This window comes from Acomys minous (assembly GCF_964271855.1).
Source record: "Acomys minous genome assembly, chromosome: 5".
NCBI lineage: Eukaryota > Metazoa > Chordata > Mammalia > Rodentia > Muridae > Acomys > Acomys minous.
In genome coordinates, this window is record NC_140494.1 from 115,766,426 (window position 1) to 115,782,347 (window position 15,922).

At 43.3% G+C, this 15,922-nt stretch overlaps 1 protein-coding gene across 1 annotated transcript in view; it reads left to right on the forward strand.

Moving 5' to 3' along the window:
- The window catches only part of HMG20A (high mobility group 20A), an 89,046-nt gene that overhangs the window by 70,565 nt on the left and 2,559 nt on the right, over positions 1-15,922 (forward strand). The window contains exons 5-9 of the mRNA XM_084782300.1: positions 1,371-1,503; positions 2,428-2,459; positions 7,515-7,590; positions 8,667-8,882; positions 10,403-10,545. Coding sequence (XP_084638426.1) covers positions 1,371-1,503; positions 2,428-2,459; positions 7,515-7,590; positions 8,667-8,882; positions 10,403-10,539 — 594 coding nt within the window. The 3' untranslated portion in view covers positions 10,540-10,545. The remainder of the gene's footprint in view (positions 1-1,370; positions 1,504-2,427; positions 2,460-7,514; positions 7,591-8,666; positions 8,883-10,402; positions 10,546-15,922) is intronic.

The following is a 15,922-nucleotide window of genomic DNA, read 5'->3' on the forward strand; positions in this document are numbered from 1 at the left end:
ATTAAAGGCGTGCGCCACCAGCCCCGGCTAAATTTTTCGCCTCTTAACACTCAACACACAATTACCAGTTAGCCTCCTGAATTTCTTTTTTCTCTTGTTTTGTTTCTATACAGAGTTTCTCTGTGGAGCCCTTGCTATCCTGAAGCTCACTCTGTAGACCAGGCTAGCCTCGAATTTAGTAATCTGCCTCGCAAATACTGGGATTAAAAGTGTGCACCGCCTTTACCCTCCCAGCTGGTCCTCAGCTTTCTAATCTAAGGAACCTTACTTCTCCCTCCTCTTGAATACTTGCTTGTATTCTGTTTATTATTGGTATAATCATAAATAATTCATATAAAGTTTATTTATGGTGTAAATTGCTTTTTTCTAGTGGTTTATAAATTATTACTGTACTTAGTCATTTGTTGCTTAAATCGTCCCAGATTTGGGTGTCCCTTATATCTGCTATGTGGGGGGACAAGATTTCTAACATCACCTCTGAATCCGGTTTGTTCGTTTACAGGCCGCACCCTTTATACTTTCTTATACCTAATTTGATGAATGAAATGGACCAACGATTCTGGAGATCAATGGACTTGTTAAATAATTAATAACACAAGATGATCAAAGAATACAGCTAAAGCTCTCTTCAAGTAGTCTCCTGTAGGCCCGCAGGATGAGATCATTCTTTTCATGTGCAGCTTTAGTGTTCCACTCGTCTGGCTTTTAAAAGGCCAATGGATGTATGAGATCATTCCCTCAGAATGGGTTGAGGATAGAGAAACAAGCTAATATTCCTTACCTTCCCCTGGGAACATGTGCCTATATGGGGTTCAGACCTCTGAAGAGCTCCAGTGGCCATCTGAAATTCTATCTAAAGGCTAGGGAGATGGTTGACTGTAATCTTCATGAATGTTTTATGATGGTGCTCTCAGTAGAACTTGCCTTCATTAAACTAGGAAAGGCAATGCACAGTCTAGAAAGTCATTCATTCATTCATTTATTCTCTACGTGGTGTGTTTCATTTATTGAGTGTGTGTGTGTGTGTGTGTGTGTGTGTGTGTGTGTGTGTGTGTGTGTGTGTGTGTACAGAAGTCAGGACAACTTTCAGGCACCAGTGATCCCCTTCAACCGTGTGTGTTTCAGGGATCAAACTGAAGTCATCAAAGTTGGTAGCAAACACTTTTACCTACTGAGCACCAGCCCTTGTCTAATTTATAATTGAAAGATTTTATTCTACACCTATGACTACTTTCAAATCTCTCCTATAACATCCTGACTATATACTTTTTTGTTTTAATTATACTGTTTACTGTTTAATTTTTTAAAAGACAATTGATACTTTGCCTAATATCTCCGTTTCTTGAAAATCATCCCCATTTCGTTCCTAGCGCTACCTTGATGAAGCAGACAGAGATAAGGAGCGTTACATGAAGGAGCTGGAGCAGTATCAGAAGACGGAGGCCTACAAGGTCTTCAGTAGGAAAACCCAGGACCGCCAGAAGGGCAAAGCGCATAGGCAAGGTATGAGGACCGAGCGGAGTGTGTCATGTGATGGAATGTTGTGAGGCCAACTGAGTTAAAGCGGCAAGTGTGAGAGATGAGATTCTGACATTTCTCTATCACCCTGTATTCACTTACAGATGTCATCTTAGAATTTTACCAAAATCGTGTCCCGTGCATTTAGGCACTTTGATTGGTTTTCCATATCTAAGATCATGAATCTGGCTCATGCACCAAACTGTTATTAGCTACCTGCCTTTTTATGTCTAGTCTCCAACTTAGGCGTTTCTCTGTCTTTAAACAAGCCTGTCTGCTAAACCCTGTAGCTAAATTGCCCTGATAATTCTAAGTCTTTTCTGTGCTATTCCTCTCAGCCTCCGTGCTGTTCTCCATTCAATAGTTTGTTTGTGCCTGAATTCAGAAAGAGATCTGTTGAGCTTCTCTGTTAAGTACCAGACTCTTCTAGATACTGAGGGGCCATGGTGAATAAGAGGCAGTATCTCTGTTGTCATGGGATCTTTTATCTTCTGTTGAAATGGCACATCATATCCTCACAAGTCTCACTCCAGGTCCCCTCTCTAGGAGACACTGCCAAGGGCATAGCACCCACACTGGTCTGTCACTCCTTAGCCACAGCATCCCCTCCACACTCGCATGTCTAGGGTGCTGAGACCCTTGGCATGTGTCTCCTCCCACCCTCCCACCCTGTTCTCTCAAAGGTAAGAATGTGTACTGTTATGTTCTGTTTGATTGTGTGGTCTCTAGGGGTGGGGTTCCATTTAGCTTTGTTGACTGACAGTTAATAATGTCATGAATGAAATTATCATATGTCATGAAAGTCCACAAATACCAGCGAGTTTTATGGTTGGCACAGTCATATACTTGGGGTTTGTTACTATTTTATTTTTTCAATTTAATGTTTTTTTCATTCTTTTGCACGTTTAGATGCAGCCCGACAGGCCACTCATGATCATGAGGTAATTAGCCTTCTGTCCATATGTCACGTATATATTTATAATAATATTCCTGTTTGAAATGCTGTTCATGAATGATACAGAGCTTTTAATCCTATAATTCATACTGAGCAAGTTGCTTTGGCTCGGGGGTTCTTAACATATGGTAGACACTTATGTCATGAATCTGCCTTTGAACTGCAGTCCCTAGCCCCAATCTGCTCCTGTAGTCTAAGAATTTTATTAGTTTTAAATGCCAAAAATGGTTGGCATTCAGAGTAAGATACAGAAATGAAAACCAGCTAGAGGCCGCAACTTGGCCATAGTTTATCAACAACAAATGTTGTCACCCCACTTTCAGAAAGGTGCTACTTAGGAGCTCCAGCACCTGTTAAAAGTGCTCCCGCAGCTAGTCAGTAGCTTACCGCTGACAGAAACTCAGTCCCTCTACCTCCGTTCCTGTTCCCACCTCACTGGCGTGCACTTATTTATTGACCTTTTCCGGCTAGTTTGCTTCAGCCCCGTCAGCAGAATTTAAGCCTGTGTTTCTGTGTGTGTTTGTAATTCATATGCTTGCATGTTTGGCTGTGCTGCTTTTATATGCTTCAAATATAGATGTAGCCTGTTAAATATATGGTTACAAAAATTTAAAGATAATCTGTGGTCACTCCGTGTTTTAAAATGTCAGGGACATCTTCCTATTTCTTTCTCTCAAAGCTGAAGTCCTCCTTCAAGCCCTGCTAAGCTCCATTCTCCCCTCAGCTGTTTTTACTATTTCTAGCCTGCTTTATATGTTTTTATTAATTTATTCATATTACATCTCAGTGGTTATCCCATCCCTTGTATCCTCCCATTCCTCCCTCCCTCCCATTTTCCCCTTATTCCCCTCCCCTATGACTGTGACTGAGGAGGATTTCCTCCCCCTGTATATGCTCATAGGGTATCAAGTCTATTCTTGGTAGCCTGCTATCCTTCCTCTGAGTGCCACCAGGCCTCCCCATCCAGGGGACGTGGTCAAATATGGGGCACCAGAGTTCGTGTGAAAGTCAGTCCCCACTTTGCACTCTTCTGGCCTGCTTTAACCTCCAAAATCACTATACTTTTCCCATAGAGTTAGCCGAGTTGACCTGTCTAGACTCTTCCAAGCACTTGCGTTGTTCTCATTCTGGATTAAGTTTCATCTCCCTGAAGGGCAAACCTGATCTAGTTTCTACCTTCCTATCCAATGTCATACCACCTAGCATGATGCTCTTGTGTGGAAGAGGTATTCTACAAAAACTTATTTCCTTTAAGAATCCAAAGATGACGAGAAAGCAGTGGGAAGTTAAACCAAACAGTTTTCAAGCTAGGAGATGGCTCATTCAGTAAAGAGCTTACTGCGCAAGCGTGGGGGTGTAAGTCTGACCCCAGCACCCATGTAAAACAGTTTACAGTGGCATGTGCTTGTGATATTAGCTCTGGGGAGGTGGAGACAGGCTAGGTATTGGTAGCCACCCAGCCTAGCCTAGTTGGCAGATTCCAGGCCAAAGAGAAACTCCATCTCAGCAAACACAGTGGATGGCTCATTCTTAAGGATGACGCCCAAGGTTGACCTCTGATGTTCACATGTTTGAAATGTTTCAGCAGACATATCAGTGAGTTAATAGAGGGAGAATGTGTCTTGTAAAATACATAAAACAAAATGAATTCTAAATACATACTAATTTCTCTTATGAGGAGTGAAATGAGCCTCCAAAAGAACAGACTTCTAGTCTCTCTTAGAATACTAAGGCCTCAGACATCTTTTCAACTGCCCTACTTTGCCAGTGAAGGGGATGCTTTGTCTAGGACAAGAGAGTACATTCAAGTTCAGTTAAAGGGGGCCTGGAGCAACAGTTCAGCAGTAAAAATCACAGGCTGCTCTTACAGAGGGCCTGGGATTAACTCCCAGTGCTCGGGAGGCAGAGGCAGTCAGATATCTGAGTTCAAAACCAGCCTAGTCTTCAAAGTGAGTTCTGGGACAGCCAGGACTGTTATAAAAACAAATTCTGTCTCGAAAAACCAAGGTAGATAGACAAATAGATAGACAGATAGGAAAATAAAAAGTCAACTTAAATGGAGTAGAGTGGCTAACACCTAAGCTTCCTGCATCCCAGTAACCCACTATTGACAACACAGTGCCATGCTCCATGGAATAAAGTAGACACTGCTGAAAGTCACTTCAGTGCTAGTGAAGACAGATTTACCAGTTTCCATATCGTAAAGAAGCTGATTTTATTTCTAAATTGACTGAGATTCCCTAAGTCATTGTTGCCTGGGCAGGAGCAGCAGAGTGCATCTAAGAGCTGACAAATGCTCTCCTGGAAGCCATTCTGCTTAGCAGAAGGCACTGCATCCTGGCTCATGATAATAAGAGTGGTCCTCAAGTAAAAGGCACTTAAGAGATGCATGGCATACTCTTTGTATTTCTGGCCCTGAGCCTTGCCCTAAATCACAGGCTGAAACAGATTATGTTCAAAACGCCCTCTGTTCTTTTTCCCTCCACTCAGTGTACAGAATGGAAATCCAAAGTGAAGAGCATTCTTGTCTCCTCAGATCAAAAGCCAGCCCGCCAGGCACGAGAGGCAGTGAGTCTTCCTCTCTGGGACATCACATATGAAGACTGAGTAGAAACAGTAATTTTGTTTCTCCCTTAATTTATAAGAAATGACAAAATGACACTCAGGCTGAACAAATTAGACCCTTTCAATGAGGAGGTAATCGAATCCTTATGATTTTAATCCCTTGAGCAATCCTTAGAGCGGTTAAGTATATCCAAGGCCCCAGGAGGAGCCTCTCTGCACCGAGTAATGTACTCGCTGGTGGTTTTTATTACCACTCTTCCTTTAAGGAGAATTTCTCTGTTGCATTCGGAGGCTGAACAGTTTCATTTAATTGCTTTAATGTTTCTTATTTTGTACTCTAAGAATCTGTACCAAGGGGCAATGTCTATTGCACCTGGCTGTTGGTAGCCTCTGCCCCTTACATAATGAGTTGGGTTTAGAGTGTTCTGGCAAAGAATAGAATGGAATTACCATTCTGAGGAAAGTCAAGACCTTGGAAAAGGCCCCTTGTGCCTTGGTAATGGGAGCCAAGCAACCCCTTATCATTCTGAATGGCAAATACCCATGGTGAGGTCACTGCGCAGCTGAGTAGGAAATTAAGCAAGGTAAGAGAACTCAAGTTACAAGGTTCTGTCCTAAGTTACTTGTAGATTTAGGATTATGCTGTGTGCATACTAGGCTTGTATGTCCTGAGTGTTCCTGCCACAACCAGCTAATAAAGTTAACACGTATAGAAAGCCTACAGTTTATAAACAGCTACTAGAAATGTGGCTAAGACCCCTTTTGAACCAATTTTTCTTGCCCATACATTAATTAGTTCTCATTGAAATCTGAGGAACTGTTTTGAGGGAGAGGTGTGCATGTCAAAATGTGAGGTTTTAATGGTAATCTTGCTCGCTCTTTCTCCTCCTCCTCCTCTTCCTCCTCCTCCTCCTCCTCCTCTTCCTCCTCCTCCTCCTCCTCCTCCTCCTTCTTCTTCTTCTCCCCCCCTTTTGGTTTTTCGAGGCAGGGTTTCTCTTATAGTCCTGGCTATCCTGGACTCACTTTGTAGACCAGGCTAGCCTCAAACTCAGAGAGATCTGCCTGCCTCTGTCTCCTGGGTGCTGGGATTAAAGGCGTGTGCCACCCAGCCCCCTGCTGTTTTCTTTTCAATTGTTCTAAAATAAAATTTAAAAAAGTTGATTTCTTCCATTAGGAAAACAAAAAAGACTCAGTAAAAATTAGGTGCTCTGAAATGAAATCTTTCTCAAGTAAACATTCCGTCCGGTTTTTATGAGACGCTCTGGCAGGTGCTGTGATTATGAGCATGAACCACTAACTTCCCGTCTAAGTAGGCACTTCTACAGTCCACCCCCTTCCTAGGCAAACACGGCTGTGAGACGGAATTCTGCTCTCTGCTTTCCTCACAGCTGAACTGCTCAGCTTTTCAACTGGAGGTCAAACCACTTCTTTTGCTCTTGTTCAAAAATAAAAGTAACAAGTAGAAACATTTTTCTGTCTTTGGAGGGGGCGTGTCCCACTATATAGCCCTGTGTGGATCCACCAGAACCATCACAGCTGACAAAAGGACACATTCTGTCCTCTATTTTATACATTTTGTCTCTTACCTTAAACGTGTTTGGATAGGATTGAATCCCCAGGTGTTTTCTTTACTGCTTTCCTGTTGAGGGGTTTTGGAACCTTCAGATTCCACAACAGTTTCCTCACTTTCTTCTCTTTAGGTTATGCAAGATTTTGAATACAAAACACTTATAACTTATGGTCGTTATTCCTTCAACTATAAATTCATTACAGAGATGGCAGCCAAAGAAAGTTGAAATATTGGTCCTGTTCTTAAGGCTCGTGGCTGAAAATATTTTGCAGTTTTATGGTACTTTTATCTTAAATGGTTCTTAGGTGGATTAGTTGGGGCTTTCTTATTCTTTTCTGTCTCACATAATCCTTAGGGGGTGTGTGTGTGTGTGTGTGTCTGACTTCTTGAGCTTGAAGAAAAGTCTACAAGAGCCCAAAGATAAACTGCCGCTTCGTTAATATAGAGCGAAGTATCAGGAGAATGCCTTTACTATAGCTCGATGGCAGAGCTCTGCTTAGAATTCTTATTCTCCACTCAGCAAATTAGATCGCGTACTCCCATCTCAGATAGTGATTCAGTGCGTAGCCAGGAGAAACAACTGCAAATACCCGCCACATTCATGACTCTCCGCTGTTGACTATGCACAGTGCTAAGAAAGGGCTTCTGTTGTCTTCACTAGTGAGTGGCTTGTGGGTTTGTTTAAAGTCCTCACTACCCGGCAGTCAGACAACCAAGAGTTCTAACAGTAACAGCTTCAGCTCTGTGAAGTTCCATTCTAATGAGGGAAATATATTTCCCTCCCAGGCTCTCCTGGTCTGATTTCTTGTTCACCAACTATTTCTCTAAAGAAGGCATGATCCTTGTGCCTTGGGCACTATTATTTAATTTATCTTCTAAGAATTAACTCTTGTTCTTGATTCATAGAAAGAAGCAGAGGTAAAGGAACGCTCTGTTTTTGACATTCCTATATTTACAGAAGAATTCCTGAACCACAGCAAAGGTGATTTCTGCCTTTTTTTTTTCCCCCCTCTTCCTTGGGTCTTTGACAGGAGATTTTGTTCCCAGAAGCTAATTGCTCAAAAGCACTGTCTGATATCCCTCCTTAGGACTGGAGAAGATTCTGCTGCAAAGAATGACTGTTATTTCACCCTGTGACCAGTGAGAGAAAGCAAGGGCAGTACAGCCAAAGTGTTTTTGGTCTCTGGATCAAAAGAAATAAATATTAAGCCAGGCGTGGTGGCACATGCCTTTAATCCCAGCACTTGGGAGGCAGAGGCAGGTGGATCGCTCTGAGTTTGAGGCCAGCCTGGTCTACAAAGCAAGTCCAGGACAGCCAAGGCTACACAGAGAAATCCTGTCTCATACAAACAAACAAACTATAAATCACTAATGCAGCACCTTTTAGATCTACAGCCTAGAACAATCTGTACAAATGAAGGTTTGCATGGGAGTCCAGAGTTATAGAGTAAGACACTGCAGCCTTGGGCCTGCAGAGATGGCTCAGAGGTTAAGAGCACTGGCTGTGCTTCCAGAGGATCCCTTTTCCATTCCCAGCACCCACACGGCAATTGGTTATTCCAGTTCCAGGGGATCTAATGCACTTATCCTGGCTTTTGTGGGCCTAGGCACACATGTGGCACATAGATATACATACAGGCAAAATACCCGCACACATAAAAATAAATACATCTTTTTTTTTTTTAAAGAACGAAAGAAAAAGAAAAGAAATTACAACGTTGATCCTATTGCGTAGCCAATCTTCCCATATACCCCTGTGTAGCCCTTGAGGCTTCTCAGTGCACAATTTTAAAAAGGAAAATCTAACGAAATGTTGAGAATTGCCACTGTTTGTTACAGTCTTGTGTACAGAATGTGTTGCTTTAAGAATTAAAGTAGCTCTGGGGACCAGGCGTTTCCTCGCTGAGATTGCTATCTGGAGTGTCGTAAAGAGAACTGGGAGATGAGGTTGCTAATGAGAGACAGCCAAGCAGAGCTTCTTAGAAGAGTCACTGGGACTCCTCAGGCATCTCTTCTCTTACCACGTGTGTTCTGGGTGGGGGGGGCATGTGTCCTCAGCTCGTGAGGCAGAGCTCCGGCAGCTTCGTAAATCCAACATGGAGTTTGAAGAAAGGAATGCAGCCCTACAAAAGCATGTAGAGAGCATGCGCACAGCGGTGGAGAAGCTGGAGGTGGATGTGATCCAGGAGCGGAGCCGAAACACTGTCCTTCAGCAGCACCTAGAGACCCTGCGGCAGATGTTGACCAGCAGCTTTGCCAGCATGCCCTTGCCTGGTAATGCCGTCCTCTCTGCACACTTTCCATGCCAGGAAGAGCTGGGCAGGACGGGGTGGGTGCTGTTTTTATGTTAGTATTAATGGAGAAAAGCTGAAGTGTCTCCCAAGAGAAAAAAGAAATCCTGTCAAGATTTTCAGTGGAGGTTGGGTAGGGGCATGGTGGTACCAGCATGTCTTTAATGCCAGCACTCAGGAGGCAGAAGCAGGCAGAGCTCTGTGAGTTCAAGGCCAGCCTGGTCTACAAAGTGAGTAGTTCAGGACAGCCAGGGCTACACAGAGAAATCCTGTCTCAAAAAACAAAGAAAAAGAAAAGAAAAGAAACAAGCTGGGCATGGTGGTACATGCCTTAATCCCAACACTTGGGATGCAGAGACAGGTGGATCTCTGAATTTTGACACCAGTCTGATCTAGTTTTAGGATAGCTACATAGTGAGAATTCAATGAAACATATTATAGAGTGTTCATATTTATTAAAATCATCGCAAACTTTCAAACTCATGATTATTTAGATTTTTGTCCACTTCTGTCTTAATATAACCTATCCTTTACCACTAAACATAATTTGATATTCAGAACCATTGAGTGACCAAGTGACATATCCTAAAGAGAACAATTTCTTCTAGTATGTTTGCCTTGTATTTATTTATGCTTTCATGGAAAGGAAAACATTAGTGTTTCTTACCTACACTTTCATTTTGATGATAGTCACAGCAGAGATCTGGCCATCTCAAACCTTTTGTTATACAACTCCTCATATACACTGTATTATGTTACCCATCTGTTTAGAGCAATGGTTCTCAATCCACTTTAATACAGTTTCTCAAGTTGTGGTGACTCACAACCATAAAACTTTTTCATTGCTACTGCATAACTGTAATTTTGCTACTGTTATAAAACATAATGTAAATATCTGTGTTTTCTGATGGCCTTAGGTGACCTCTGTGAAAAGGTGTTGAACCCCTCCCCTGAAAGGGTTTGCTACCCACAGGTTGAGAACTGCTGGTTTAGAATATGGATTAGTTACTTGCTGCTGTTGTAAGAAAGCATCATGTCCAAAAGAGACTTAAAGAGTTTGTTTTGCCTCATGGATATAGAGGGTCCCTCAGGGTGGGGAAGTGTGGCAGGAAGCCAAGAGATCACATCTTCAACCAACAGCACCAGGCAGAGAAGGCTAGCTGGCAGTGGGACAAAGCCATAGACTGAGAAAGCCCTGTGCCATACTCTCTCCAGCAAGCCTCCACCTGGTTCCATAACCTCCCACTACAGTGCCATCAACCAGGGACCTAGTGTTGAAAGAAACACATAAGCCTGTGGGGGCATTTCTCATCCAAACCCCCACAGATCATGGATGTTAGCTTCCTATCTTTGAGGTCTAAAAGTCTCTCCTATGCAATTGGCATCTGTCTGTAGAACAAACCACATTAGTGTCATGATTTTTATTTGCATGGATTTGTTGAATGTCATGTAGCTGAACTGCATGGGAACGTTTTCTTACTGTGTCTTTTTATCCCACTTCAGGAAGTGGAGAAATACCAACAGTGGACACCATTGACTCGTACATGAACAGACTGCACAGTATAATTTCAGCTAATCCCCAAGACAACGAAAACTTCATAGCTACGGTCCGAGAGGTCGTGGGCAGGCTTGATCGCTAAGCACTGGTGAGTGAGTGCACACTGATAGGATAGTGCCACCCCCCCCCCATCTTCACAAGTGGGTGTCCTCAGACCGTCAGGACTGCTGGGACCTGGAAGTGCACTGCACTGAGTAACTGAAGTGGCGGCCTGACCTCCATTCCTCTTATGTAATTGCTAGAAGTCTTTCTCAATAATATTAAAAAACAGACTCAGGGTGGCTTCTCATACATGTTTAATGGGAGCAACATGACTTTTGTTGTTTGACCTCAGTTCTAGCTTTGCCCCTTACTGGCTTCCAAAGGGTCTTAAAAGACTGTGTGTAATGGAAATCGCACCAAAAAAATAGTTTTCAGAACAAAATAAATAGCATTTACCTGTTGATCTGTCTTTTCCTGATGAATAGTGCTAATTTTAAGTAGTTGGAATATTTAATCCTATATAAGTATGGCATGTTCTTGCTCACTACTCGGTAGCAGTTTGACTGTTGTGTGTTAAATGTTGAGGTAAACTAAACCAGTGAAGTAATTCATGTCTTAATTTTTTAAAGTTAAGCAATTCATGTCTTAATCTTTTAAAGTTTAAAACAAACAAAAAAGGCCAGTCATAGTAGTACACGTCTTCAATCCTAGTCCTTGTGAGGAGGCTGAGGCGAGAGGATTGTGAGTTCAAGACCAACATGGCTAGCATTAGTAAGATTGTCTGAAAAGGCAAACAAAAGGGTGAAAAGGCACAGGTCAGTCATTACGTGTTTAAAGCCTAAGTACAAGGGCCTGAGTTTTCATCCCAGAACCCACATAAGAAGCTAGGCGTGGTGATATACCTTTAATTCTCACACTGAGGAGGAAGAGACAGTGGCTCCTGAACCTTGCTGGCCAGTCAGCCTAGACTAGTTGGTAATTTCCAGGCCAATGAAAGTCCTTTCTCACGAAATGAAGGCTTTCCATGGCTCTTGAGAAATGAGAGCCTTAGCTATCTGGTCCGCGTGAGCATCCACACAGACACTCACCCACATATCAAGCAATGAGCCTGAGCTGTCATCCCAGCACTTGAGGGGGAGTCACCTACCACAGGTGCAAGGCCAACCTGGTCTACATAGGCTAACAAACCAAAACTCTATCTTTAAAAAAAAACAAATTAAAGGATGCTGAGCATGATGGCTCACGCCTTTAATCCCCACAGAGATAGGAGGATCTCTGTGAGTTCAGAACCAGCCTAATCTATATAGTAAATTCCAGGATCATCTAGGACTATATAGAGAGACCCTGTCTAAAAAAAAAAAAAAAAAAGAAAGAAATTTAAAAGGGAGACTGGAGAGATGCTCGCCACTTAAGAACACTTGCTGTTCTTCTAGAAGACCCAAATTCAATTCATAGCATCCACATAGTGGCTCACAACTGCCTGTAACTCAGGCTCCAGGGGATCTGATGCCTTATTCTGGCCTCTATAATCACCTACACTTCCATGTACATGCCCTACCTACTGCCCCCACACACAGACACACATACATATATATATATATGAGTGAATGAAAAGTCAACAAATGAGTATCCACAAGTGTTACATACTTGTAAAGGAGGTGGGCAGAAAGTATTTTTTCAAAAGAGAACTGCCACAGGGCTTGGTGGTGCATGCCTTTAATCCCAGCACTCAGGAGGCAGAGGCAGGTGGATTGCTGTGAGTTCGAGGCTAGCCTGGTCTACAAAGTAAGTCCAGGACAACCAAGGCTACACAGGGAAACCCTGTCTCAAAAAACAAACAAACAAACAAATCAAAAGAAAACTGCCCCTGAAGACTTTGTGGTATAATGGCCAGTCATCAGATATCATTTCTTTTTAATACAGGCTCTCGCCGAGCCATGGTGGCGCATACCTTTAATCCCAGCACTCGGGAGGCAGAGGCAGGCAGATCGCTGTGAGTTTGAGGCCAGCCTGGTCTACAAAGCGAATCTAGGACAGCCAAGGCTACACAGAGAAACCCTGTATACAAAAACAAACAAACAAAAATACAGGCTCTTACTGTTTAGCTGAGGACTTGCACTGTAAACCAGGCTGGCCTCAAATTCATAGAGATCCTCCTGCCTCTGCTTCCCAAACACTGTGACTAAAAGTGTCTTTTACTACCACATCTAGCCAGATGACATTTCTTCTTTGTAAACCAGGCTGGCCTCAAACTCACAGAGATCACAGAGAGTGCTGGGATTAAAAGCATGTGCCACCACACCTAGCTCAGACAACATTTCTTAAATGAAAATGGGTTTGTTCACTGTGAGTTCAAGGCCAGCCTGGTCTACAAAGTGAGTTTAGGACAGCCAAGGATACACAGAGAAACCCTGTCTCAAAAAAAAAAATGGGTTTGTTGACTGTAATTCATAGAGGTAGGGTACCCTTGTAACACGACACTCTAAAAATAGGCAGCCCTATGGTCTGTTGATTAAACTGTTGCTTACCTACAGATATAAAATCTGTATGGAAATCTTAGGATTGAGCCACATAGTGGTTTAGCCATGTATTAAAACACAAGTAATGGACTGGAGAGATGACTCAGTAGGTAAGAGCACTGGCTTCTTTTCCAGAGGACCCAGGTTCAATTTTCAGTCGGTCCCACATGGCAGCTCATAACTGTCTGTAACTCCAGTTCCAGGGGATCCACCACCCTTACAGATACACATACAGGCAAAACAACAATGCATATGAAATGAAAATCAATAAATTAAAATGACACACACACACAAGTAAGGAGCAGAATGCTCCCTGGGAGTGGCATGCTTTTGAATCGCTGCCCTCCAGGCACAGGAGCACCATCATCTGCATAGCCTGAACTCCAGCTTGGTTCATATCTCTCTGACGAGGTAGCATTTGGTAGCAGAGACAAAACAATATCGTCTTTATCCTTCTTGGTTGAGCCTTTGAGTGGTGACCGTACCAGACAATGCCTTCATGAGAACAAGATCATCACCCTTCCTCCGGGCGCGGTGTGCACGCCTGTAATCCCAGCAGAGGCAGGCAGATCTCTGTGAGTTCGATTCTCGTCCTTCCAGCGAGCAGCCAGATGGACTGGACTGTGCTTCTAAGAGATGGCTGGACTCCCCATAGACGAAGGAAGCAGCATCACTGCTGCCACTCGTGCAGGGAACAGCTTGTAAATCTAGGCCTAGGCTTCTCGGGAGCTCATCTTCCTTCTCACACAGTGTTTTCAATTAGCACTCTTGTAGGCTTAAAAAGAAAGAGCTGGGAGACTCAGCATGGAAGATTGTGAAAGAAATCAGTAATTGATAACTCGGAGTCTCCTCACCTAAGGAGAGGGCAATGAATTCGAGCATGGAGCCAAAAGTGGCTTTTCACTTTGAGCATATGCCAGTAAGACTCTCCCAAAGCTGTCTACCATAAGGCTATAAGCTGTAGTGGCTGCTCTGAGAAGAGTCTTTAAAAAAAAACCTAGGCCATTACCAGTCTCCTTGATTTTTAACCAAAAGTAGTTTGTCCTTGAAAAAAAAAATGTCTGAAAATGTGAACTGTTCTATGACTACAGATTCTTACAATTTTCCATGCAAACATAACCAAGCCCCTATCCCCACCCAGTCCCAGCTGTCAAGTAAAACAATTAGAAAGACTGTGATTAATCCTAGCTTGGTCTCATTATACAAATATGTATAGACAGACAGCTAGGCTTGATGTCCTCCGCTCTCGTGGCGCAATTAATTACTCTGACACCAGCTTGGCAAAGGCTTGATTCCACTGTCAGCAGTCAGTGAACAACTGGAGCTAGCAGGCCACAAGTTTTCAGGTTTTAGAGTAGTGTATCAGATCTGGAAAAGGCCGTTAGAAATCCAACACTGTGTGTGTGCATGTGTGTAATGTATGTAAGTGTGTAGTATATGTGCATTCTTTCAAGCTTGCACATGTGAAAGCCAGAGATCAGTGTCTGGAACCACCCTCTGTCACGCACAGTGAACCGAGAGCTCACCAGTTGGGCCAATGAGCTCTAGAGGTCTCCTTGTCCCTGGCTCACCAGCACTGGCGTTGCACATGCGTACCACCACACCCAGCTTTTTATGAGGGTCCTCATGCTTGCACAGGAAACACTTTACCCACTGGCCCCACCCCAGCTCAGCAACCCAACCTTTTGTTTACGTAGTAGCTGAATCCCAAAGCGGTGAGATGTAGCATTTGAAGATACCCGAGTAGATTATGTCAGAAGCCGGGCTATGCATGTCCAAGCTGTCACTCAGGGGCTTCTGAAGCGCAGCCCTGATGTGACAGGGATGGAAATAGGACTAAGGTGCTCAAAACTCAGAACAACGCACCAAGGAAATACCATGCTTATGATGTTAGTGACTTTTGGCCAGCCGTCTTTAATTTATTCTTATAGATATACAATGTAACAATTACCCTAGCTATCACCTGTCACGTGGCTAATAACTAGCACCTAGAGACACAGGTAGAACTAGAAGGCTATTTATGTTGAGAGGAAATCACTCCAATGACTGTCATAGTCCACCCATTGCCCACTTTCTATTGAACATAATTTGGCTTTTTGAAGATTGAAAATTATTCTTGTATGTGTTTTTTGTTACATTTAATTTCTGTATTTGTCTGTCTTTCTGTCTGTAAGTCTGTCTTTGTCTGTTCACTGGGTCACATACATGCCACAGTGTGGATATGGAGATCAGAAAACAGCTTGTAAAAGTTGTTTCTCGTCCTCCACTCTGTGCGTCCCGGAGACTGGACTCAGGTCACTGGGTTTAACAGCCAGCCAGCCTCTCTCCACGGAGCCGTCTTGCAGATCTGATGGTTGTTATTTTGAATCTGTAAGAAACTGTATTGGGGCTGGAGAGATGGCTCAGTGGTTAAGAGCACTGACTGCTCTTCAAGAGGTCCTGAGTTCAATTCCCAGCAACCACATGGTGGCTCACAACCATCTGTAAGGTGATATGGTGCCCTCTTCTGGCCTACAGGAGTACATGCAGGCAGACCATTGTATACATAATAAATAAATAAATCTTTTTTTAAAAAAAACTGTATTGATAGCATACATAAACACGTTCCTAGCAGGGGGAGGGGCGGGATATGGTAACTACACCTTTAATTCCAGCACTGGGGAGGGAGAGGCAGGCAAATCTCTGTGAGTTCGAGGCCAGCCTGGTCTACAAAGTGAGTCCAGGACAGCCAAGGCTACACAGAGAAACCCTGTCTCAAAAAAACAAAACAACAACAACAGCAACAAAAAGTGGCTCTCTGAGATCAAGGGCTCTGGCAGGGCTGCATTCCTCATTGAAATGTCTGTCAGCTGGGCTTGGTGGTGCTCACCTTTAATCCCAGCAGAGGCAGAGGCAAACAGATTTCTGTGAATTTGAGGCCAGCCTGGGCTCTGTGTAACTAAGAAACCCTGTCTTAAAAAACCA